This window comes from Microdochium trichocladiopsis (genome assembly GCF_020744255.1).
Source record: "Microdochium trichocladiopsis strain MPI-CAGE-CH-0230 chromosome Unknown B0I36scaffold_9, whole genome shotgun sequence".
Lineage (NCBI taxonomy): Eukaryota > Fungi > Ascomycota > Sordariomycetes > Xylariales > Microdochiaceae > Microdochium > Microdochium trichocladiopsis.
The window spans coordinates 2,484,592-2,509,443 of NW_025763552.1; the positions used below are offsets into that span (position 1 = coordinate 2,484,592).

Here is a 24,852-nt window from a genome sequence, read left to right on the forward strand (position 1 = left end):
GATGCAAGGTCGAGATTTGAAGCTGGATTCGGAAGCTCGGAAGGCAAGGCTGTGGCTTATATATAGTAGTGTTCGTTGGGTCTGGTGAGGAAAGTTTGGTGCAGGAGATGGGGAGGGGCAAACCAAAGCTTTATAGGAGTTCCGGATGCCACTACGCCCCTATCGGCGAGGACTTATCATATGCTAAGCCTTGAGTCGAGCCCAGTTAGTCTGCCTCGCCAGGCTAATTATACAGCTTAGTGAGCAACGAACCAGTCCAAGACCCTTTGACGTGCTTTCCTCGGCAATGGTAGCTGATGCGGCCGAACGGGGTGGGACAGATCTAGAGGAGCGAGTCGTGACATAACACGCCATTCCCTGGTCCGTTGAGTCAGTTCAAGGCAAGGTGGGAAGGCACAATCCGCGGTGCCGACGAGCAGAACAGAAAATGGAGGTATGCGGTATCCCAGACAAGGAAGCCAGCCTTGCATGTAAAATCAGCAAAGCGCACAACACCTCGGCCCATAATGAAATAGCACCGCCTCCGTTAGGCAAGTCACGTAGCTATAGTATTAACGAGGCAATAGGAATGTCAAGCTTGGCGCAACTTCTCATCGCATATGTACGTGGTTCAATTTAGGTTGGAATTACATAAACCTCGTCGTTACGTCGTGGCTCGAAAGAACACTAGCGTAGGACGATCGTAAAAGCATTGCTAACTTGTAAATAAAGCAGTATGCGACTGCGTTACTGAAGACAATCGATGGCCTAAGTGTTACGGGCATCCTCGGGCGGCCGCCTACAATAGCGGGAGCCTATTCATAGTGGAGAACATATGACTAACAGTCTGAAATCCAGGGGACATATATGCGCGAATCAATTTATCAGGGAGGTAGAGAAACTATGAGATCCTATAGTTCTGGGCAAACTGGAGTTCGAGAATCTGAGCTAGTGTAGTAAAGAGGGGAGCTGGAGTATCTGCACCGTGAATCAATCCCTTTTTCAAGGCTACGCGGTTATACTCGAATTGTTTACGGAAGAATCGTGGCTCGTAACGGTTCGCATATGAACACAGATATATATAATGATCTCACTCCTGCCTCATGACTTTTCGTCCATGCGGACTATGTAAGAGTTCCATTATAGCTGTTGTCCTCTCCCGCCATACTGCCTGCAATAATTAGCGTAAGAAGTACTGTCTTTCAGACTTCATCACAGTATCTTTCTCTTCTTTGTCTGGGGCTGGTCTTGGTCCGTTTGATCCTGCTGGTCCAGTGCTTGGAACGCAGCCAGCAGCCCATTCTTTTCTGTGATGGATCTGCCCAAGTTGTTCATCTCATCATTCGCAGCGCCGAGGAGGAATTCCTGTGCTGCTATAACGTAGTCTTTGTCCGAAGCATCTCTGACCATTTCGGCCATAGTTTCTTTATGTTGGTCTAGCTGCATTTGTAGGATATCGTTGCGCATCACTTGCTCATCAAAGCTTTCTGCGGCGCTCTTTACCAAGTCCTTAAGGTCACGATTTTGCGATTGACATAGTTCGAGTTGGACTGTAGCTTGCTCGCATAGTGCTTTCCAGTATCCTGCCTGTTCGTTAATCGTCGACTGATGTACCGTGGGGCGAGGGAATGTCCTTGAACGATTGGTAAGTTCGGAGTACGGATAATATCTAGAAGAGAGCTTACATAGTATACCGCGACCCACGTCTAGCAAGGCTTGAGCCAGTGAGTCGGCTTCTCAAAGTTTCACAGGAAAATCTTGGTTTTAGTAATCAGACGATCGCAAGAAACAGAGCATAATGGAGAGATCGCTCGTGGTTGGACGTATGGACTCAATGGAGATAAGACATTAACTCCACTTGAGTTAGCAGCTTGCGGGGGGACTATGGCCTGGAGTTACTCACGATTTACGGAGGCGCCATTTCTGGAGCATTCAAGTCACAAACTTGGAATTGCTATTGATGGGAGCCTTTTCCGAAGAAACATATAAGAACTAGTGCTCGTAAGACTATGGCGGTATCGTGGGGATATAACTTCGATCGCGCCAGCAGATGTGCCTTATAGTCCGTAGTGTCCTGTCGCACGGAGCAGTAGCCTTCTTCTCTCTATCTCTCGTGTTACGATCCTGTAACCATAGCGCCTGCTTTCATTTAGCTGTGCTACTTGGCCATACATTATAGGCGAGAGGGCGCTAGCTACTACTTAATAGGGCTTGGGCTTATTGAGTGAGACGAATAGTTATACTATTACTTCGGGCTCCTTTCTCCTTCGCGGGTTTCCGAGTTGGGCGAATAGGGCGCGAGGGCATTAACAAGTTACTACCGATGTCGCGCTTAAGCTGCGCTTCCAAGTCGTGGGCACTTCGCTACCTATGTGCGGACGTGAAAGAGGACTTTTAAGGAACTTAGATATGTTTTTAAGGTAGTACGTTATTATTATCGGATAGCAGGCTTGTGCTTCTACTGGGCAGCGGATGGGTTGCTAGTCGTAGCTATTATCTTATCGTTAATTGCCCTCTTTACGGCAGTCTAATAGACGTTGAGTTAGAGCTTCAGGCCCATGTAATATCACTGGCTTTACACATATATATGATAAGTATTTCTTTCTACCTGCCTCTTAAATCAAGTAGAGCTATAGTAACGAGGTAAGGACCCATTATAGCCCAAGACTAATATCCCGTCCATATATAAAGAGCAGGGAATGCCGAACATGGATACACAACACTTGTAGAATATAGTTAGCGCTATATTGAAGTCGCGCCTTTTCCACTTAGCCCGTCGACTCTTCTCACAATCGCGCATTGGCCTCTTCGATCTTTGCATCAAGTCTTTGAACCGCTGAGAATAGTCCCTGTGTGTGAAACCTGACGTGGGCTAAAAGTGGGTGAAGGACCTCGTTGGTTAAGGTCTTGTAGTAGTCTATTTCACGCCTTAGGCGCGCATTTTCGACATTCAGTTCAATAATTCTATCTCCGACCGGGATAGGGCTTTTTAGGTTCTGCAGCTCCTCAGGCTTTGTGTCAAATGCAGTGGTCATGCCGCCTAAGGCACGGATCTCAAAGTCGATCATACTGGGAGACAAAGGCCGACTGGACGCAGGGATTGTTTGCTCAGTACGAGTCCTAGTCTTTTGCATTGATAATTGTAGGTAACTCGCCGCACACATTAGCCTTGACTTAACTAGTGGAGTATGTAGCTGGCCGCGGCCATTCTTATATAGATAAGCCTCTAAGGACATAATAAGCGCGACTTCTGCTCCTATTCTGGAGAAGGTCTTATCGATTATGTAAGGCTACTTCCGGCTGCTACTTATCCGTAGTACAAAGGGCAACTAGAAAGGCAGCCGCCGATTCAATGTTGAGTCATTTTGCGCTACATTATACATCAGCAGAGGAGCCTTTTGCGAATCATAATGGAACAGATAGAATGAAGATATTTCGAAGATAGATAGCATAAGATTATGTTGGAGTACTATGTGCTCTCCTAAGAAGAAGAAAATACACAAAGTAGTTAACTATACACCACCTGGACTCGCCAAGCTCGCGCTAGAACCCCTAGACTGCGCCTCGCATAGCCTCCAAGCATCATCTCCATTCTGAGTCCCGGTAGGATTCCCATAGCTATCAGACGCGCCAATATCTTGGTGTGTAGACATGGGCATTGCTAAGTAGCTCAAGAGGTGAGAATTATCCATTTGTGTAAACGCTGTTTCGGAATTGTGTAAGGCGTTCATTTCCTGCCCGTACTGCCCTCTATCTACTGCCTCGGTGGGTTGCGGGTTTTCCCTATGGGCCTGGGTGTGATCGGCTAGGTTTTGAAGGTCTGCATCGAGAGACCGTATGAGCTCCCCCTGCCTTTCTGCAATGCGGTGAAGTGTGACGACCCGACCAACAGGTCGCAAGATCGGGCCAGGGACAAGGGCAGGTCATGCACGCGGGTCCAAGAAACATTACCTAAGCCACCATGATGAGTCATCCAGGACAGGACCACGCCAAGACCATGGAACTGTGCCAAGAACTGTGGGACTGCGCAGTCCCAGTAGGAACTGCGCAGTGCGCCGGTAGAACTGACAGTTCCAAGGCACGGCAACACAGTTCACGATGAAGGACAAAGGATATATAGAGCCAGAAGGATTTCCTTGTAGACAGTCATTACCTTTGTACTTCAGCGATCAATCTAAGTATCACCCTCACCCTTCACTTGACCTAGTCACTCAATTGATCCGAGTGTGATATCTCGCAAGAGACACGAACGACAACCCCCTCGAGAACACGAGAAGCACGGAGTCAGTATTGCATGAGGTCGCTACCTACCTTATCCAGAACATAAACCCCACCGCGCCGATCAGACGGTTGACCCCGGAGATCGGATCGTGACATATATCTTTAACCGAGTCGTTTAAGGTCTTATTCGTACTAGTCCGCCTTAACATAGAGCTCGTTATTAATACTTTTATACTCGTAGTTTAGGCTAGCTCGATCGATATTATTAGATAGCTACTCGCTTCCTATATTAGACTAGAGAAAGTTAAGGCCGCGTCGCTCTGACCGATACAGGCAAGCACTGTGGCAGCCCGCGCGTAGACGTCGCCCATAATTCCGACCTGGGCACTTTTCTCGTATAGGTCGTCCTGATCGATACACACCGAATCGATCCATATCGGTATCGAGCTCCGATATTGACGTGCTTGTTGGAGCGCGTAGTGGCAATTTTGGCGCACAGGAAAGCGCAGACCGTCAATGAAGATTTCGCGCTGAGGCTGCTCCGGGCCCCATGTATACGATATCGCGTTGAACGCTGAGACTTCACCAAGCTCGCAGCTGGCGATTGTGCATCTGATTTCGTCAGCAAACCCTGCAGGCTCGACCTTTAGCAGTCGGATCTGCTTGCTAGCGTCGTCCAGAGGCGGCAGGAACGCATTCGGGAGGTCCTGCGAGTTTGTGCCCCGTGCTGGTTTCATTTTGTCAGAGTGCCTCACCAACAGCGACACAAAAATCACAAGGCTGTTTGAACGCGTCTCGTCTCAATTCATCGTTGGCAAACTGTTGAGTCGAGACTTTAGATGAGACAATGGGAACAAAGAAGCGAGAGTGATTCTACAGAAGGACAATCGGGCGGGGGGTTACGCAGCCTCTGTTCAGCCACTATGCAGCCACCATGCAAGCATACACGCCTCTTTGGTTGATCCCTGCATCGCAGTCTAGGCGGAATCAGCAGCAAGTACTATGGTAAGGATCGTCAATTCGTCAGCTGAGCGGCGACCGGTCCGAGTCCTGCAAACATGCCTGCTTAGTGGAGAAATTTCTGTGTCTTTGTGAGACGTCAGCAGCGACATCCTGCATGACGTAGAAGAAAACCGAAGGAGTGAGCCGTGCTTGATAGCCGCGAGAGCCAAGCAGTCTCAGAGTCCTACCCCAGCAGGGGCCGATGTTGGCATCCAGTCGTGAACTGCCTGCAAGATGACCACCACGTCTTCAATGACAGCCACGAGCCGGACCGCGCCTCACCCCTCCATATTGCACAGCCTGGCAGAGAGACAGGGGCCTCCCACCTCCTTCCGACTCCGATACTCATCACCCAGTCTTCCCCTTCAATTCTTCGCTAGTATTAAGCTCGTTCTAGGAACCGCTCCTTGCGACTCATTTTAGTGACAGCTCGGTTGGGACTACTATTCACGCATTAAGCGGAGATATGATGCAGGTATCTAATGCAGACCCAAAGCTGGATACCCCACTAGAAATGCGCCAATTGTGGCGTACCACCGATATGACCTACGCCCACTTAAGATCTGGAGCCATATCTGGAGCAGCAGCTGAAGGCCAATTAGAGCCTTCAAACACGATGATGCCGTGTTGTGTCAGCACAGCATCATTGGGTCGGACAATCTGCTCAACCTACACCAGATATTCCCATTGTCCCTTTCCACAGTGATACGAACCTGGACCTAGTCCTACTATCCGGCAATCAGCTGGGCTGCATCCAGATTCTGATGCTTGTCAGAGCTAACATAGGATGCTGATAATCTTCCCAGCTTCGGATTCAGCTCGATGCTTGTTCGCCCGCAGGAAAAACTGTTGCTATTAAGAGCGAAATATGCATGCCAACGTTGTCGATGCACTGGGGCATCTTTAAGCATTGCATGGGCCCACAAGACCAGACTACTTTGAATACAGGGCATTGACAGTCCACATGATCTGCAAGCTTCCTGGCTTTATCGCAAATCCAACGCAGCATGTAAAGCTTGGGTGGCTGGCAACAAGATGTATGACTCTATTCGAATCACCAGAATTATGGTTGCCCGCCGGTCGCGGAGGGCGCTCGTTGGTCTCCTCGTCGCAGGAGCATTGGCAATCATCGCCAGCCCTCGGATCCGGTTGCAGACTAATTGTAGGATTCCGTACCTCGCACTGGGCTCAGCCGATGGTCCGTTGAATAATGGCGACAGTACTGCGCGCGAGTAGGTTGGGAACAGAACGCGAGGGGTGAGAGATTATGCTCGCCAGATATCGCCAAACCATCACGGTTACCACTGACCAAGTCCATACTCCAGCAGTTCGAGAAGATGCTCGTCCTTTCGAAGACACCTAGTTGGAGAACGCGTGGTCTCAACGCTGCTACGCAGCTTACAGGCCTCGACTTCACCATTGCTCCCCAACCACCAGTCGCGAAGTTGTCAATCGAGACCTTCCGCAAGATGGGTTCAGTCGGCAAGACAACGCGCCCGGAGCCCGGCTCGGCTGCAGCATGGCTAGCACATCTTGAAACGGCGCTGATTCTCGAGGACGATGTGAACTGGGATCTGCGCATTAAAGATCAGATGCGGCTCGTTTCAGATAACGTTCGTGCCTTCGGCCGCAGCTACGGTAAGACTGGGCACCAGCTGGTCAGCGATTTGGACGATAGCACACCTTATGGCACAGGCTTGGACGTGCTATGGGTTGGACACTGCGGCTCATTGAGCCATAATCAGAATGGTCATGATGAGAACCACAGAAGACCCGTGTACTATATCGATCCAACGAGGCCCACGAATCAGCAATATTATGGATGGGCACGAGACTTTGTCATTAACGAGGTTCCTCAGGGCCGGCGAGCCGTACATGAGTCTCGCATGACAAAATGCACTTTCGCATATGCAGTGTCACAGAAGGGCGCGTACAACTTATTTAACCCCGCTACAGCGCCAAATGGCGAGGCATTCGACTGTCGCTACACGAATACTGCCGCGATAAGAAGCTGAACTGCGTCGTCGTGTCGCCGCAAGTCTTGAATCATTATCAATCGAGTGAACTGTATGGCTATGCGAGCCCGATTAAGGAGGGAGATGGCGAAGGGGAATCGAGAAGCGAGTCCGAATTCGAGGGATACATTGGCTCTTCGGAGAACATTGTCAAGAGCGCAAGGTGTGAGGCACTGTGAGGTCAGAGCTGTATGGCAACGTGAGCAACAGATTGTCTCAAGCATATGAAGCCGCGGATACCGGATGCTGGGATGCTTATGCAGTCTAATCTGGCGTCTTCTCGAAACGCTAGCAACCAGGGGCTGTTCTTCGGATCTGCTGTTAAGGCTAGTGTCGAGGAGCATCTTTCTAAGAACGAGAACGGGTTGATTCTGTTCACGACACGAACGAGACAGGTGGCCGTGCAGTTTGCACGGTCCGATATAGTCGACATTGAGGAGATAGACCCGAAGAAGGCGACACTGCTTCTTCGGAAGTCTGTCACGCAGAAACAAACGCCCCAGGAAGAAGCGCTAGTGGCAGATCTTCTTGTTCAACTGACTCATCCTCCGCTCGCAATCACGCTGGCAGCAGCATATCTCAATCAGGCCAAGGTACCGATCCGTAAATACCTAGCGTTCTTGCGTAGGCGCGAGAAGGACGCAATCCGAGTATGCGGCTGAGAATTCCGCAACAGCACCAGACACCGGAAGTCGCTCAACGCTGTTGCGACGAACTGATCGCTTCATTTGATCAAGTCCCTAAGTCCGACTCAGGTGCAGTTGATCTGCTCTGGTTCACTGCATGTATCGAGCCGAAGGCAATATCACCGCAATGGATTATGCCGGGGTCAAAGTCAGAGGAGAACGAATGGACGATCAGCATCCTCTGTGGATACTCGCTTCTCGTCCGGCGAAAGGCGATTACATATTCGATATGCATATCTAGGTATTCTGGTGCACGGATCAAGAAGCAAAATTGGCATTAGCGTACCGCCCATGACGTGATACGTCAACTCAACGACATATTCCCTTCACACAAACTTGCACAAGCGTTGGCGGGAATGTATGCCACATGCAATGCGGCCCCTTCACAACACCGAGGTTTCAGGTACCGAAGAGCGAAATGAGCTTGTGTTTAGAGTTGGAAAATGCATATATATATGGAAGAAAGCAATCCAGTGCTCCGAAGAATTATGGCATCGGGAAAAGTAACAGGTCAATATACAGGGAGGATCATCGGAGAAGCACATAGAAAGTTGGCTCGGAGGTCCATACCACTGCGACCGACGGATCAAGGAGGCTATCGATCTTTCGAGGCCCAAGTAGCCATGCAGAGGCAGAGACTGGGCGAGAAGGATCATTCTCGACTACTATCTCAGCACATGCTTGCGAGGGCATAACTCGACGACCGACGGAGCAGTGAAGCGCTCTAGATGCTCGAGCATGTCGTTGTCGTCGAGGCTCGGATTTATACCGAGCATGACCCTGAGCGCGTTATCTCCCTGGATCTGCCAGCGGATGCATACGTTATATGCAGCTTGTTGGAAAGGCCTAAATCCTTGTCAGAGGCGCAAGCAGCAGCCCAAGTCCAGGCCTAGCGCATGATGCCCGCCAATCATGCTTGACTACTTAGTACCTGAAGGTATACAGCAGGCCATTGACGTTAGAAGGATGTGGAAACGAAGCGAAATCACGCACGATAGTTGTAAATGCCGATCCTAGGACTAGTCACCTGTTAACGCAGCGTAAATCCGGACGGGACAATATTTGAGCCGAAGTGGCTGATGGTTGTGTGCTGGCCTGAGAACATGACTAAGCAGTCTTGGTTCGCGCTCATTCGTGATGCAGAGCCGCTGCCTGGGTGGTCCGCGAGGGCGACGGCATCACGAGATCCGGAATTATGATGGCCGATAGGCAACGTTTGACGCACGGAGTCCAGGAAGTGGAGTGTAGTCTGGACACAACGGGCATGGCCACAAGACATGGGACCTGACAGTACACGCTGCCCCGAAGGACTGGAAAAGGGATCGACGGCGAGCGTTCTAAGAAGAGGCAGACCGAGCAATCTTGCTTGTTGGAAATCCGAGAGGCTTAAGGCAGAGGGTGCTAGCCTCCGGCAAACACCACGCTCAGCATGAACGCCACCCCGAATGTTCCCAAATGCATCCCAATGCATCAGCTGCCCCGCTAAGGGTATTTCTCACGCAGGAACGGCGGTTGCAAATAGGCAGCTGGCTGCAGAGGACGCTTGTAGATTGGGTCAGCATAGGCGTAAAGTTCACGTAGCTACTGACCGATCAGGCCCCTAATCGTCACGTCCTTAATCGTCCATCTCCCCAACCAGCAACATAGTATCGGCCGACCTTCGTATCCACACCCGCTCTCCAGCAGCTTGAGCTACGATAACAACCACGCAGCCCAAACCAGGCGCGTCAGTCTCGGGTCGCGTTCAGCACCACGTCAAACGTGGCTTTCCGTCTCGAGTGGCGCTCGAGAATCAACTTGTCGGCGTTGCTGTCGTCCGAGTAGAGCGTGTAGAAGAAGGTCTCCTGGCGCTGCCCCTGGCGGCAGAGCCGACCGCACGCCTGCCCGGCCAAGAAGTCCTGGAACGGCAGGTCGAACAGGATGCCGTAGTTGGCTCGCTGAAGTCCGTTGACGCCCGTCGCCGCTGCGCCGCCGTGGCTACGTCGTGGCCGTCGTGCTGGAGCTGGCTGCTGAGGAGCCACACGATGAAGGTCTCGGCTGACGACAGCCGCGACAGGCCGGGGAAGGAGGACGCCATGAGGATGGCGGTGAAGTGGCTTGACTTCGCCGCCGCCCTCATACAGATTCTAGTTAAGATGGCAGTGCCACTGTTTATCTTCGCCGACACCGTATGCCGCTTTCTTGCCGTCCGAAAGTGCGGTAACCCGGACAAGAAGTTGAGGACGGTTCTAGAATATCGAACGAAAAGCCAGGAATCTAAGCTCGATGAATCGCTGATCATTCGCCGTCATGATTATCGGTCAAAGCCAAGCTCCTCCTCGCTCATCCAGAGAAACCCGAGGATCGTGAACACGAACTGCAGTCCATCCTCGTTGATGTCGAACTGCTCGGACGCGACCCCTCCCAGCCGATCAAATTCCCACATCCTCATGAGAGAACCACAGATGGCAAAGCCCAAGACGAAGCGACGAGTGTCCTGAGCAGCGAGTACTTCCCTCCCGTACCTCCCAAGATCAAGCCATTCCTTTGGCGCTTTGTCGGCCGATGGATTGCTCTTCAGCTCGCCCGGAATGAGGATTTGCGACCAGTGGCATCGAGAGTCTTTTTCACCAATCAATTCCCGTTGCGGGCGCGCTCCCCTCAGAGAACCTAAACTTGGTTTTGCTGAGATTGATGAAATCCACCGGCTTCGTCACGTAGTCGCCGAATCCGACCGACAAGCACTTGTCATGTACATCGACATTATTTTAGCCGACAGCGCAATTATGGGCAGCGTCGGGTAGCCGTTCTCGCGCTCCCACTGTCGTATCTCTCGACAGGCCTAGTACCCGTCCTTGCGAGGCATGTGCAGGTCACACTGTCGAATATCTCGTTCGCATATATCTACCGGATCAACACCACCATGTATTAGGCCACCGTACCAGGATAAGAGTATGGTCCTTAGTCCACCGCCCATGGTCCATAGTCCATCGTTCAGCTTCTGTGATCGCTGGTCACTCAGGGGATTGGCTAGCTGTGCCACAGACGCCAGCATCTAGACGCTTTTTTCCTGCTTCGCATATTCAGGCCTACCCTGCGAATTGCCAGCCTGAGGAACCATGTCCTGATTGAGATTGCTAGCAGATCTTGACTCGCCAGTTGTCATCTCGCCTTGCAGTTGCTGGTTAGCGTCATTGTCGACGTTGCTGGATGTTGGTACGGGAGATAAGGGATGAGATATGCTCTTCCGGAAGGGATGTTCGCTGCCGGTATTTACGGCGCCGATGTTGGAGCATTTGTGGGCCTGTGAGAGTGCAAAGTCACCGGAATCGAAGTACTTTCTTCCCTGGAGCCGATGACCGGATTAGCTTGGTTCGAACTGACTAGCAGTACGGTAGAGCATATCGATACCTCTAACTGGTGATGGAGAAGGTCTCCTCTGGTTGGAATCTTTCCATACAAGTTCAGGAGACGCTCATCCCCCTCGGCAGAGGGCTTCTCGTTTTGGGGAGAATCCATGCTCGCAGTTGGAAGTTGAAAGAGGAGAAATCACGGAGGTAGGCCGAACGTCGTCATCCTGCATAGAGTTCTTATAATAACCTGTATCGACGTGACGGAAGCTCCACAACTTTTGTCCGATATGTCCCGGCTCACGTCACGCATAGCACAGGCGCTAGCTGAACTCCCGTTACGTAAGGGCCGATCGCGATGTTACCCCCGCACAGTGCTTCTCCAATTTCCTCTTAACTGCGACCATCTCAGCATGAGGGCATTGTTCCGCATTCTGCGTCCATGCAGAAGTCTGCCGCCTGAATCTTCAATAATGTTGCAACCGATGCGCCCATATTCGTAGATGTTGTAACCATACGTTCTGACATACCAAGCTGAACTCACTAGGCTTGCGCAGCTTCTGATGCGATGCGAAGCTCTTAGAGCAGATCAGGCATTCATTGAGGCCCTGCACCATCGTGTCGAAAGCTCGATGGCCGAAGTGTTGCTTGTGACACGTGCGCGATCGCGACGAGCCAATGAGTCGCAGCTGCAAGAGCACCCGCCAAGTTTGCGGTCTACGGTCGACTTCGACTCCATGTGCGAGGTACGAGGTAACTTACTCATTCGTCATCATGAGAAATAAGTGACGTGGACATCCCATCATCGTCTAGCGCGCAAGCACTTCCTCTGCAGAAGCAAATCCGACCTCCGCCCTACACCCCAGTAGCGCCCCCCTCTCCGTCACCAGTGCTACAGCGAAAACTGTCGGCTCCCATCATCAAAGGAAATTCGATAACTAATCGAGTAAACAGTGCCCGGGTCTTTGGCACAATTTCTTGTTTATACAATCATCGTTCTTAGGCTCTGCCCTTTCCCTCTTTTGAGGAGACCTCTCCCGTTTTCTCCCCTCCCTCTTCCTCCGAGAACTGCCCCAATCCTCCAACCAAGCCAACTTTTGACCAGCTCCAACACACAATGGCGAGCAATGGTTCGACTGGTGCCGATCCGGCAAAGGATGTTGCGGTCCGTATACTGAAGCTCCCAACCATACGCTTGGGTTTGAAACTGACATGGCGCGTGTTTGATGGTGTAGATAATAGAGGAGGAGACGGCCACATATCCTCGCCAAAAGGGACAGGAGAGAAAGCCGGCATGGATCCGTCGGCCAAGCCGAGTCAACGCCTGATCTAAGATGAGAACCCCCCATTAGGATGCGACCTCGTGAAGTTTCAGCAATGAACACATTCAGCGAGAGTTCCTGCGTGGAGATGAATCCTTGCCATCGCCGCCGCCCCACTGCACAACCCTTGACCCCGTGGTTGGAATGTCACCTTCGTGGATTACACGCCGTTCCGTTGCGAAACTCGCATGACGGCGCCGAGCATGGTGCGATCGAGCAGCTCGTACAGGTTTTTCTTCTCGATGGGCTGTTCTCGCAGATAACCCGCGAACAAGGTCTGGACGTCGCCTCTCGAGACTTCTCGCCTCTCCAACCTCGCAAATAGGCGCTGAAACTCTGCCTTGACGTTTTGTAAACCAAGCATGCCGGCCCACTGCGTGCGAAGGGCAAGCTGGTCGTTGTGGGCCGCGTCGCGGTCCATGGCTTTGCCGACGCCGACGACACGTCCTACAAAGACCCCGGCAAGTGCTAGGAGCCTCTGTTGGGAACGCAGTTGCGCTCTACATATGCTCCTCCCACTAGCCCGGTACTTGACGCCCGGCCCCCTTTCTAGGCGGGCAAGGCTGGTTGTAGTGAACCTGTCGACAGTCTCGTACCACAACGGCATCCACGACGGGAACCCCTCTGGCCGCTGGATTCCGCAGCCGTCAGCTAGGAAGTCCAACTTCAGGCTGGCCTCTAGCTCCGCGACAATGACGCTCCAGAAGGCGCCGAACGTGTCTCCTTGGTAAGAAATAGGCGGCAGACGGGAGACATGCTCGACGCTGTCGGCAAGCCCTATGAGAGTGTGGACCTTGTCGCGCGGATCGGATGCGTTGAAGGACAGAAATCGGTTGACGAAAGTATAGAGACTCCAGCGTTTGGACTTGACTGCCCCTACGTCCGATGGCAAGCTGTCGACTCGCTGCTCCAAGCTTCGGCTGGAATAAAATGGGACAGTGCCGTTGACGACGGCGATGAGGTCCTCCACTCATTCGCAGCCATACATCTGGTTCGGCCTTGGTAGAGAGGCCAGAAGATGGAAGTTGGATCATTCTCACTAGACCAAAATTAGTCTTACTTTGGAGAGTGTTAGGTTCGTCTCCAGGGAACCAACTGGAAGTACGCGTCCGTGTATTTCGTCTGTGCCGCAGCACATTTCTCGGCGTCATATATGCCCCAGTTCTGACAGCAAACTGCCATGGGCGGTACCGTTTTGATCAAGGCTCCACCGAGAACCTTGTCAAAGCCAATCTCGGGAGTGGGTGATGTACGCCACTGTTCCAGGCCGCTCGGACTGTCGCAAGTCCAAGCACCTGCGTGCTTCTTGTTCGAGATGGCGGACGACGCGGAGGACAAGCCTATTAATTCTCATGCCCTGACCCTCATTCAGCCCGGTAGTGACCGTCACTACCAGGGGCAAGTTGGGGTAAGCCCATAGTCAAGGGTGGGTTGGGTAAACCCCTGTCGGGTCGAGTGACGGTCATTACCATGACGGTCATTACCACAGGGGGTCCGGGGCGCGGCTGGACCCCTAGTCGTGTCTGAACCCCAACCTTAACCCTCAGCCAACCCTGCGCTGTGCCGTGTCTCCCCTCTCATTAAATGACCCATGATACATAGCGCGGCCTGGACGGTCCCGCAACCTGTACGGCGAGAAGCCGTCATAATTGCTAGTTATTACGCGTAGAATAGAAAATACACCTCATATATACACTCTCTAACCCTTCAATCTGACAGTCCAGTTGTGATCAAAGGACTTTCTAGCGATGGCGATACACTTCGAGGCTGACGCTGGTCGCACCGGGGGGCAGGTCGGACTGCTGAGCTGGCCTGCGGCTGACGCCAGTAGTAGCCAAGAGCATCGCGTCCTCCTCTGCGTCTCGTGTAGGGTCGCGATCCGGCCGGACGACGGCATACGACTACACTTCTGGCGGACGCACCGTCTCAAGGGCGAGGCACTCGGCCAGATTGTCGACTACAGCCACGCCGCCGAGCCAATCGCGAACCCGTATACTGTGCCACTACCGGCCGACGGATCGCCACATATAGAGCAGCTACCGGTCATAGGCTGGTGGAGCTGTGTATCCAAACCTTAAGTCTCCCTATCATTACAGAAAAGTCACTTGGGATAGAAACACCTCATAAGACCCGGTCAGATTCGACTTTGACTGCAAAGTAGTAAGTCATTTAACAAAAAGCTTACAATTATCTTGGGGAGTCCTTCCAAGGGTTCCTCTCCAGACATCATCCTGTTTATGCAAGAGGTGAAGGATAGGGTAATCCGATGTGCAGCCCGAAATGGCTGTCATGAACTGCCCCACCGACCTGCAGACAGCTTTTGTTTGTGGCTCCATGCACTTAGCATCGCGAAGACAAGGTGGACCGTGCGCAGAGAGAGTTACGATCGGCGAAAGTGGACACCGATTTCGAATTTGACTGCATTAGAACCTGAGATCTGGGATGGCAAATATCCCACTTGTTCGCAAATGGATTGATACAGCGCATTTCTGACTTCAACACTATGTCATCCTTCGCGTACTTCTCCTGTTCCCGCCTCGAAGATGGCCCATTTGTGCGTAATGACCGTGCCATACCAAACCAAGTTGTGGCTTAGGACTGTGTATAGGCTGTTTGGTACAGTAGTGACCGCGAACTGTGTCCGCTTTTCAGACTGTAGTTGATGTTCCCGCACGGACCACAAAACTGTGGCACATAATGATGCACACTGTGCAGACTGTCCAATAACAAGTACCCTCCAAAAGTGGATTACAGCATGACATGCAGCAGTTGGGGGCTGTTTCTTCGTCAACCTATCTGCAATGGTGACCATCGCGAATCGTCGGACAAACTTCACCATGCCTGCCGAAGGACGATGGCATAGTACAACAGTTCCACACAACGCAGGGCATCAAAGCCTGTTTGCGCCTGTTGATGTGGAATAATTGTAACGCGAATGTCTTTTTTGCACACACCTCCCACTCCGCCGCACAGCCAAGAGCTCGCGTCGTGGTCAGCTTTTCCTTACGCGGGGAAGCCCCAACGTTTGTAATCAGGAGAAGCCGTACGTGCGCTCGGCGCACTGGCTCTAGCCTCCTTTAACAGCAATCGAGGCTATGCGCTCGGATTGCGTCAGCTTCGTGGTTCGCGCTTCACATATTGCAGGTTATTGTAGAGCGATCCGAACTGTGCGTGAGCTTCATTGCTCCGATCAAGATGCTTCCTCATTGAATAGAGCATTAAAGGTTTCTATGCATGCCTTAAATAGCCATTCGAATCTCCGTATCAGGTGCCGATGCTTTTTGAGTATGGTGCGCGGGAGACGTTGTCGTAAACATGGTAATTATCCATCAACATGCTCCTCATTAGCGTTTAAGCTTGTGAGGTTAAAACTTTGCTTAGGGTTAACTTAACTAATCCATGTTTTATATAGGATTATCTTAGATTGTAAAGTGCAGCTCTTTGCACTGCAAATGATTCAAAGTCGGTGCTTTAGAGAATATGCGGTAAAGTTATGTTGTATAACTTATGCACAATAGTGCGTCACAGGTGATTGACGAGTCTGCCTTACCATGCATGTAAGTGTCCTATCGAACCCCCTCCTTACCCCGCACTTTCAGCCTTACGCAAGAGCTGAGACCGCCCAATATCTTACCGTGATAATGCTGATGCCTGCATCCCATTTGACCTTCACGCGTGCTATTCGGCGACCGAGATTCCTTCGCCCCGACCAGGAACCCTGAATGCCATCGGTAATACTCTGCAATGCGGCTACTGCAACGAGATAACTCCAACAACTACATCCTCACCGCCGATCTGCGCGCTGACGACAGTCCCCCCTACGCAATTCTTTCCCACACCTGGGGCGAAGACGAGGTTATCTACAACGATGTCAAAACGAATTCCAATGACTGGCAACAGAAAGCTGGCTACGATAAGATCAAATTTTGCGCCGACCAGGCCAAGCGACATGGCCTGCAGCATTTCTGGGTAGACACCTGTTGTATTGACAAATCAGACGCCATCGAACTCCAAACTGCAATCAATAGCATGTTCAGGTGGTACCGCAGCGCGAAGCGATGCTACGTGTTCCTGTCCGGCGTCTCTTGTCTATCGACCTCCTGTTCTGCAACATCCAGTCAGCAGCCAGGTGTGGCATCGTGGGATATCGCTTTCCGAGGCAGTCGGTGGTTTACGCGGGGCTGGACACTTCACGAGCTCATCGCCCCGCAGACTGTCGAGTTCTACTCCAAGGAAGGTGTTTTCTTGGGCGATAAGAGGTCACTAGAGGCTGTCATACGCGACGTGACAGGGATTCCTGCAAGGGCTCTACGGGGCACACCATTGTCTGACTTTACGACCTCCGAACGCGAGGCGTGGGTCCGCAATCGGGAAACAAAATACGAGGAAGATATGGCATACTCGTTGCTTGGGATATTCGGCGTCCACATGCCACTCATCTATGGCGAGGGTCGCGAACAAGCACAGAGAAGATTGCGAGAAGAGGTACAGAGATCTGTAAAAGGTGAGACACAGCTCAGAAACTCAGAAGAGAGGATTCATATTGACTAATGCACTTAGGCACTCACCACAACAAGTTCTCGATCAGCTTTAGCCTGTCGGGCGTCCCTGAGACTCCACATTTCGTAGCAAGAGATGCAGAAGTATCCGAGATGCGGAGAATGCTGTGCTCAGATGGGAGCCGTCGCATTGTCGTACTCCATGGTCTCGGCGGCATCGGCAAGACACAGCTCGCTGCGACCTATATCAACCGGTATCGAGACGAGTACTCGGCCATCTTCTGGATCAATATCAAAGACGAAGCGTCTATTCAGCAGAGCTTCGCTAGGATCGCAACGCAGATCCTCGAACAGAGTGCCGACACCGGCAGCCTCAAGGGACTGAACCTGCAGCAGGACCACGACAAGATTGTCCAGGCCATGAAGGCGTGGCTCAGCCTGCCAGGCAACACCAGATGGCTCATTGTGTATGATAACTATGACGACCCGAAACTTCCAGGACGGAAAGCCGACGCAGTGGTCGACATACACCAGTTTCTTCCTGGTGCACATCAGGGCTCCATAGTGATCACAACACGACTGTCGCAAATCGACATGGGATACCACATTCGAGTTGACAAACTCAAATCCGAACACGAGAGTCTAGAAATACTATCAAAGGTATCGGGCCGGAATGGCTTACAAGATGGTAAGAATCTCAAGGCAGTTAATTTTCAGCCACTAATAGTGTTTTAGATGGTGATGCAAAAGACCTTGTGCGAAAGCTGGACGGGCTTCCCCTCGCTCTAGCTACGGCCGGAGCATATTTGAAGCGCGTTCCAATTAGCATACGTCAGTACCTTCGCTACTACCAGGAATCTTGGGAAAGAATCACCGGTAATCTGCATCTCAGATCCTACGCAGATCGTACCTTGAGTTCAACATGGCAGCTGTCGTATGAGCATGTTCAGGCACAGAACCCACTTGCGGCTGATCTGCTTCGGTGGTGGGCCTACTTCAACAACGAAGACATATGGTTCAGTCTTGTGCGGGCCAGAAGCGAAATGAGCCCCGTGTGGATGAAGCAGCTTTCAGAAGAGCTTAACTTCATCGACGTAATGGGCGTGCTTCACGATTATGGCCTTGTAGAACCTACAACCATGTTCCAGGAGACACAAGGGTACAGTATACATGGTTGTTTGCATTCTTGGACGGTCCATATATTGAACGCGGAGTGGGACGGCTGGTTGAACAAGCTTGCAATCGAAAGCGTGGCATCGCAGGTTCCATCAGACGATGAAGCCGAATATTGGCTAATTCAGAAGCGACTACTACCACATGCGATCCGGTCTTGTTCAACAGTACAGAAGAGCGATGTTCCTTCGGACTGGGCTTTCCATTCTCTAGGTAATCTGTACTGTGACCAGGGGAAGCTGGATGAGGCGGAGAAGATGTACTTGCGGGCGCTCGATGGGAGAGAGAAGGCACTCGGACCAGATCAAGTTGCGACATACCGGCCAGCACCCATACGAACCTAGGATCTTTGCAATCAGACCAGGGCCGTTTCAGACAAGCGCGTCAATATCATCAACGTGCTTACGATGGTCTTGAGCAGCTCCTCGGGCCATCGGACCCGGCTGTTCAGTCAGCGCGACACACTCTCGAGCATCGAGTAGACAGACAGGACGACGATGAGGGTATCCGGGAGAGGGCAGCAGATGCTCTTGGACCTACTGATCCCGCTCTGGACTATAAAGTCGGTATCTGGCAGCCTCTGTGGCCGTGGCTTATTAACGGCTACAAGCACGTGGTGGAGCGACTTTTCGGGACATATCTGTCGTGGTGGCCGCTATCTGACACAGAGAGACGCCTCGCCCGTGGCTTCACGAGGGTTTACTCAATGCCTTTTGCTCGACATGGACATTTCTACGAGGATGTACCAACTCCTGTCGCAGAAATGTTATTTCCCAAGCTAGTCGAGGCTAGCGTAAACATGGCGAAACCAACAAGCTGGCCAGCGGCGAGGAGCGGCCAAAATGCTGTCTATCTCAAGCACAGTACACCGTTACATTACATACAACGGCGCGACGATTTAACCCGGCAGCGACAGCCTCCGGGCAGCCATTCCGGACTGGCTCCAAGCGAGTACGACCACCCTGGGGCTTCTAGTTAAGATGCGCTTTCCAGGCTTTAGGTAGCAAACCAGAGACCACAACCACACGGACAGCAAGGCAGCCCAATCTCGTTCGTCAGCATAAATACTCGTCGTAACGAATCGCTTGGCGTCGCCATCAACCTCGGCGAAGACGACAGCGCTACGATGCACAATATGCGAGCCGCGCTGACTAAACTCCCGTCCTCGCGCTGCAAGCGACCCACTAGTGTCCAGTTCTACAGAGTAAATACCCCCCCCCCCCCCATCCCCCGAGAGGCACGATCCAGAACTCTGAGAGCCGTTTACTGACATCAAGCAGTTCCATAGTTTCCACTTCCGCCCAGCCTCGAAACACCGATATATCTCGTTAGGCACAGACAAGCAGCGGTACCTGGACGAAGACCATGCCGAGTTCTCAAAATACAAGTACAGGCCATCTCCTTGGAAGGACGGCCAAAATTTGCCCAGCGGGCAGACATGGTTTTTCCTCCAGCATCCAAAGGAGTGCGGCACGTTGAAGATCCCGAATGACGCTCTTCCCGTAAGATTGAGCGACAGTGCAGATTCGCGCATCACTGCGTGGAGTGTGCATATCGAGAAGCGTTACTCCATGCTCATCATTGCAATTCCTGTTATCACATTTTCGTTATCACACTTGCGGCGGCCATGTGGTTCATATTCTGGTCGCTGGATCGGCACCCGGACGACTTGCAGGGTGTGACTGTTCCGATGTCTCTGGCAGTGACTGTAGTTACTTCCTTTTATAGCACTGCCATGCGCTTACTTCTCTTCAGATGCAGTTTGTGATAGCTCATTCGATCAGATGGTACTCGTACCTTCGACTTCAAGGCGCAAAAATTAGCTAGTCCAGTAGAGAAATACAGAACGGCTGAGACACCCATGGATTCTGTCCCGTATTTGAGTGAGAAAGCTTTTGAGGGACTTGTTTTTCTGCCCTTCTCGAGAACTCGATATCTCCCAGCTTCGACAGTCGCACACCGGCAATGCAGCTACAATTTGTTATGCTGAGTCCGATACCACAACGGCCATCGACTTGTTCAATTTCCGTTCACGCTTCCTCCCCTTTTGACAATCATGGTCACTGACTGAGGGAAGAAGCTACATAAGATGGCCTTCCGGTGGCAAAATAATTGAAGAAGGCTGCCCGGCATGCGCGGGATGTGTTCCCCTGTGACAACCGAGAACGGTAGAGGAGATACCTACAACATGCTTTCCGGATGCTCAATGGAAGCGATGGGATGGTATGCACAAGAGCTTGAGACGGGTTTTTGGGGTCGGGTGATGTGTGCTAATAGAAGGGCGAATCATCGAAATGGTCTGGCGCCTGGATCAGACTCAGTATTCGAATGTTTATGTATGTCGCCCTAGTTTCTGGTGTCCGTCGGGACATATTTACTGATAAAAGCCCAATCGATTGATAATTGCAATCAGTGAGATGCGATCCTCGCGTCCCGATACTATGAATGAATTTCCCGCGCTTGTTTGTGTAGGACTTATCACCATGGGGTTGGGCTAGAGCCATGCAGAACAGAGCAGGGGTCGTATGTGGGCCTCTCGAAAGAGTTTCTTCAAGCAACACTCAATCTGTCCTTGGCTGCACGCTACTTTGTAAGGTGCTTATTGTGGATTAATCTGCACAGTGCATCCGACAGCGTGCTATAATCTACTGGTCCGTGCGGAAACATTAACTAGTGTCTAAAAAGCGGACACGTGTGGCGGTCACTACTGTACTGCTGCGGCTTCGATATCATGTTCGAGGTTTGGACTCGTCGCGGAAAAGGTTGTCCGGAAGGATTCTATTGTCGGTCTTGACAAGGTCAGGCATTTTCTACGCAACTACAATTGATGGTCGCGCTGTGTGCGGCTGCCATGTGCGTCGCAGGGATGCATCTCCACTGCGCTAGATCAGGAAGCTCCCTGTCGTAGATTGACGAGCTAAGGACGTGATGGTTTGAGCATTCCAAGAGGGGGCCTCTAACCGCTATACAGGACGAGTCAACTGGCTCACCGACTCGGCTTGCGATCCCCACGGGCAATGACGTTGTACTTGGCCAGCCTCCCATGTATGTCACTCACGGATTAGAGAGGCTCCTCCGTCGTAGCCACCTCCTCATTCTGCCATACGATACTGTATCCTCGCTTCTCTTGGTTCTGCTCTACTTCAGCGTCCCGAAGCAGGCGTTGTTCACGACAGAGCCTCTTCGGGCAAGTAGTAAAGCAGGATCGAAGTCGTCCGCGCTCATATGAGACCCGCCAGGCTGTAGCCTAGGATATGGGCGCGAGCTGCGTTCAACCACGCAGAGTACGGAAGTGGGTCACAAAGGCATTAGTCCAGCACTAATGTAGCCGGAAACGAGAATTGCGGAGTGCACTCTCTTCGGGGATACAATGCTGTCTACGCTTTGTTGCCAGACACCTTGCGAAGTGGACGCCAGAATGTTCCACTGCATGCTTCCTGTGAGGAAACAACTTGACATGTAAGGCGGCTGCACTCAGTGGCTGCTACCTGGCCTGCTACTGTTCCACGTGCGAAGCATTGATGTTGCGTGCGCGAGTGTGGACGACTGCTTTATGTCGCTGGTACGGGGGTCTGTAAGGGCAATGGTAGGGAACGGAGAATGCTAGACTGCGCCATTAGTTGAGTCGGGTCCTCGTAAGCGCTATAATCGATGTTTACTTGCGGGTCCTGGTGCTTCTAAACAAGCATCAGTGTGCACGCACGTTGCTCTCATCGATTCGATGAGGTTCTGGGGTCGACAATATCTGCATAAGGCATAAATCCTAGATGATATCTGTTGGGTGATATCGCGCGGGTACAGTACCTCATGAGCCCGTAGAGGATGTCGGAGAGTTGTTGTTTCTCGCATTGCGAAGACCAATCAGATGCAGTGACGACGACGACGACTATAATGATGACTATGAGGATAGCGACTCTGAATACGATGACGACAACTTCTCCAGCGTCATAGTCCCCGACCCTGGTCCCTCGACCTATACGAATCGCGATTTCTGCGAACCAGGACCTTCCACACTTCCGCAGAAGCACAGAGGGCACGGCAAAGAGGGCAAAGGCAAGGAGAGAAAGGGCAAGGAGTCCAAAGGCAAAGAGTCTAAAGGCAAGCACCGCAAAGGTAAAGAGTCCAAAGGCAAGGAGTCAAAGGCAAGGACAGCAAAGGCAAGGACAGCAAGCGCAGCAGGTAGACTACTGTTCACAAGTCCTGAAGCAGATCTCGAAGCACGCAACTTGGTGACTGTTCCCGCCTGCAGGCTGACAGAAATTCATAAATCTCTAAGCCAGCCAATCCTGTTAAATCTGGACTCAGCGACCTTACTTGCAACTTCGCTTTCATGCGCCCGTGCATGAGAATGTGAGCCATCATTCGTGAGAGTGATCAAATGTTGTTGCCCAAGCTCAGGGCAGTGCAACTCCGATTCTCGTGCCGGCGGTTCAGGAACTCGCACATGCTCGCATGCACAGCACCGCCCCCCTTTAATAATGTACATGTAGACACAGTGGTACGTGCCCGGGTTTCTAGTTAAGGATGTTCCAAGACAAGAAGAATCCCACCGAGTAGCGTTACAACGTAGCCAGGTGCACCCAGCTACCGAGGCCCCAGGCAAAGGCATTCAAGGCCCAGCCGACGGAACCTGCGCATACCCTGACGGTTATCTGGTGCGATATTAGCGACCAGAACCTTTAGTGCACATCCAGGGACAGCGGGTGTCGGTGATGGACTTGCAGGCTTTGCTTTCCCTGCCTAATCACAAGGCAACTGACCTGCCATTGAATTCGTCTCGCCATTACGTAGATTGCGCTGTGCTTCTGTTATATCCCAATTTAACATGAAAGGAAAACGGAAAAAGTACACGTAATCCAAAGCAAGCTTCGGGGAAGATCGGCTCACGGCGCCATAACAAAGGAGTATCTGAGAAGCAAAAATATGCTTTTAAGGCCCCCAAACGGGGCCAAGTATCAACGTCAGGGTATCATCCTCTCAAAACTTTGACTGGTTGGTGTGTTATGTGGTCATGATCCCGTGATGAAATCAGAAGCAGCAAAAAGGCGGTCGTTACTGGGAGATGCCTGTGTCTCCCGATCGTCACACAAAAAGCACGCAACTGGACCCCTCCCCCGGGGCTCAAACATCGATCCAGTTCTCTTTCCTGTCCTTGCCGGCTGCGCCGCGGAATTGCACCTCCACGCGGACCTCGGTCTCCTTGGTGATCTTGGGGAGCTTCGACAGCTCGTAGTCCCTGACCGGGTCGATAATGTTGGTCTGGCTCTCGTTGGAAGCCTCGGTCTTGACATCCACGCCCGCGCCGCTGCGCAGGTAGCGGTGGCCTGAGCGCATGTGTGTGGACGAGTTGCCGGGCCGCGAGCCGTGCGAGACGCCCCCGGCGCCTGCCGTCTTGCGGGCGTAGCTGTCGAGGGTGGAGCGGAGGCCGAGCTTGAAGGCGACGATCCTGATGACGGGCTGAAGCGCCGGGAAGCACGCGCACCACAGACCAATATGAGATTCCAGGTCGGTCCACACTCCGATGGTGGCCATCCTGAATGTCCTATGGGTGGTTCAATGAGCCATGGTCAGCCTTCGTACTGCATTTTTGTTTCAAGGTAGACACTGCCTATCAGTGTTGTTTGGGTGTCAGACGTACGAATCGACTTTCCAGTCCATGGTCTTGATGTAGTACAGACGGATACAGCCAGTGATGACCACGAAGATACCGACGCTGAAGACTGCAATGACCTGGAACATCTTGCGCGACCACAGCATATTGGTGTAGATGACCCAGATTGGCAGACCCATGAGAATGGCGTCAAAGATGATGCCAAGCACGGCATGGGCCGTCATCATCTGGTCGAGCTGCACCGGCGTGAAACACTGCGCGTCACTCGACATTGGGGGAAGCCAGCCGGCTGACACTGGGCTGCACTGGAACAGACGGAAGAAGAAGCATCCCAAGGTTGTTGCAAGAACCATGCCGATGGTGGCCCAGATCAGGATCATGTAAACTTTGTCCTTGTTCAGTCTCGGCAAGAAGGCGAGGATGGCAAGTCGGTCCAACCCAACACCCCAGAAATAAAGGAGGTTGAGATTGTTCAGTCCCTGAGATGGACCGAAGTATTAGTAGCGGACCAGTGTTGTCTCTCTGCCGAAACGAGAGAGAGAGAGAGAGAGGTTCTTTGCTTACAATGAAGAACTCCATGAGGTCAGGTAATGGAATCAGCTCCATATGCGCGCCGGCGCCATGGTACGACAGGTGGATGTTGAAGGCAGACTGTGCACAAACAACCCCCAGCGCAAGCACAGCGAGCAGATCGTCCCACCCGGGCGTCTTGGCCATGAAAAAACGAGTGTAGAGGCGCGTGAAGACAACAAGAGAGCTGAGGATGACCAGGGCGATGTTGAGTCGGGCCTGGTGGCCGCCAGCCCAGTCGTCCGTCTCCCAGAACTGGGTTCCGGGAGGATAGTTGGACACTGGAGGAGGGCCAGGTGCACCAGCCATTGCTACTGCTGTTTGCGTGAGATCGGCGCCGCGTCGACGGATTCGCGAGCTGAGATGGTCAAGGCGGCACAAGCTGCCTGTGGAGGATCGGGAATGCTCCTAGCAAGAACAGCCAGGCTCGGTCGCGGAACTGGCG

The 24,852-nt window shown here is 52.2% G+C and overlaps 12 protein-coding genes across 12 annotated transcripts; 5 read left to right on the forward strand and 7 right to left on the reverse strand.

The window, feature by feature from the left end:
* Positions 1-2,765: 2,765 nt before the first annotated feature.
* On the reverse strand, positions 2,766-3,113 carry B0I36DRAFT_353334 (uncharacterized protein; the record flags this gene model as incomplete). Its single annotated transcript, XM_046157195.1, has 1 exon — positions 2,766-3,113. One exon carries the CDS (start codon positions 3,111-3,113, stop codon positions 2,766-2,768), a length of 348 nt encoding a protein of 115 aa, XP_046008730.1.
* Positions 3,114-4,484: 1,371 nt separating this feature from the next.
* On the reverse strand, positions 4,485-4,937 carry B0I36DRAFT_249901 (heterokaryon incompatibility protein-domain-containing protein; the record flags this gene model as incomplete). Its single annotated transcript, XM_046150511.1, has 1 exon — positions 4,485-4,937. One exon carries the CDS (start codon positions 4,935-4,937, stop codon positions 4,485-4,487), a length of 453 nt encoding a protein of 150 aa, XP_046008731.1.
* A 1,602-nt stretch (positions 4,938-6,539) lies between these two features.
* On the forward strand, positions 6,540-7,217 carry B0I36DRAFT_367064 (uncharacterized protein; the record flags this gene model as incomplete). The annotated part of the gene is made up of 1 exon (XM_046159403.1): positions 6,540-7,217. One exon carries the CDS (start codon positions 6,540-6,542, stop codon positions 7,215-7,217), a length of 678 nt encoding a protein of 225 aa, XP_046008732.1.
* Positions 7,218-9,922: 2,705 nt separating this feature from the next.
* On the forward strand, positions 9,923-10,345 carry B0I36DRAFT_332628 (uncharacterized protein; the record flags this gene model as incomplete). Its single annotated transcript, XM_046155144.1, has 1 exon — positions 9,923-10,345. A coding segment is annotated over exon 1 (196 nt), but the record flags the coding sequence as incomplete, so codon positions are not given.
* On the reverse strand, positions 10,197-10,493 carry B0I36DRAFT_249842 (uncharacterized protein; the record flags this gene model as incomplete). The annotated part of the gene is made up of 1 exon (XM_046150504.1): positions 10,197-10,493. A coding segment is annotated over one exon (297 nt), but the record flags the coding sequence as incomplete, so codon positions are not given.
* B0I36DRAFT_332629 (uncharacterized protein) lies at positions 10,449-11,483 on the reverse strand. Its single transcript, XM_046155145.1, has 2 exons — positions 11,294-11,483; positions 10,449-11,228 (listed from the first exon to the last, which is right to left on the reverse strand). The coding sequence occupies exons 1-2, from the start codon at positions 11,399-11,401 to the stop codon at positions 10,938-10,940; spliced, it is 399 nt and encodes a 132-aa protein (XP_046008735.1). The 5' UTR covers positions 11,402-11,483; the 3' UTR covers positions 10,449-10,937.
* A 1,231-nt stretch (positions 11,484-12,714) lies between these two features.
* On the reverse strand, positions 12,715-13,736 carry B0I36DRAFT_367066 (uncharacterized protein; the record flags this gene model as incomplete). The annotated part of the gene is made up of 3 exons (XM_046159404.1): positions 12,715-13,430; positions 13,541-13,593; positions 13,651-13,736. The coding sequence occupies 3 exons, from the start codon at positions 13,734-13,736 to the stop codon at positions 12,715-12,717; spliced, it is 855 nt and encodes a 284-aa protein (XP_046008736.1).
* A 662-nt stretch (positions 13,737-14,398) lies between these two features.
* B0I36DRAFT_204415 (uncharacterized protein) lies at positions 14,399-14,602 on the forward strand (the record flags this gene model as incomplete). The annotated part of the gene is made up of 1 exon (XM_046148812.1): positions 14,399-14,602. A coding segment is annotated over one exon (204 nt), but the record flags the coding sequence as incomplete, so codon positions are not given.
* A 1,618-nt stretch (positions 14,603-16,220) lies between these two features.
* On the forward strand, positions 16,221-18,961 carry B0I36DRAFT_166495 (kinesin light chain 1). The gene is made up of 3 exons (XM_046148734.1): positions 16,221-17,058; positions 17,115-17,741; positions 17,789-18,961. The coding sequence occupies exons 1-3, from the start codon at positions 16,299-16,301 to the stop codon at positions 18,568-18,570; spliced, it is 2,169 nt and encodes a 722-aa protein (XP_046008738.1). The 5' UTR covers positions 16,221-16,298; the 3' UTR covers positions 18,571-18,961.
* Positions 18,962-19,124: 163 nt separating this feature from the next.
* Positions 19,125-19,666, reverse strand: B0I36DRAFT_353338 (uncharacterized protein; the record flags this gene model as incomplete). The annotated part of the gene is made up of 2 exons (XM_046157196.1): positions 19,125-19,423; positions 19,579-19,666. The coding sequence occupies 2 exons, from the start codon at positions 19,664-19,666 to the stop codon at positions 19,125-19,127; spliced, it is 387 nt and encodes a 128-aa protein (XP_046008739.1).
* A 1,930-nt stretch (positions 19,667-21,596) lies between these two features.
* B0I36DRAFT_353339 (uncharacterized protein) lies at positions 21,597-22,893 on the forward strand (the record flags this gene model as incomplete). Its single annotated transcript, XM_046157197.1, has 3 exons — positions 21,597-21,685; positions 22,137-22,455; positions 22,717-22,893. 3 exons carry the CDS (start codon positions 21,597-21,599, stop codon positions 22,891-22,893), a joined length of 585 nt encoding a protein of 194 aa, XP_046008740.1.
* A 676-nt stretch (positions 22,894-23,569) lies between these two features.
* B0I36DRAFT_227413 (uncharacterized protein) lies at positions 23,570-24,602 on the reverse strand (the record flags this gene model as incomplete). Its single annotated transcript, XM_046149093.1, has 3 exons — positions 23,570-23,768; positions 23,865-24,316; positions 24,402-24,602. Coding segments are annotated over 3 exons (852 nt in total), but the record flags the coding sequence as incomplete, so codon positions are not given.
* Between the last annotated feature and the right edge of the window lie 250 nt (positions 24,603-24,852).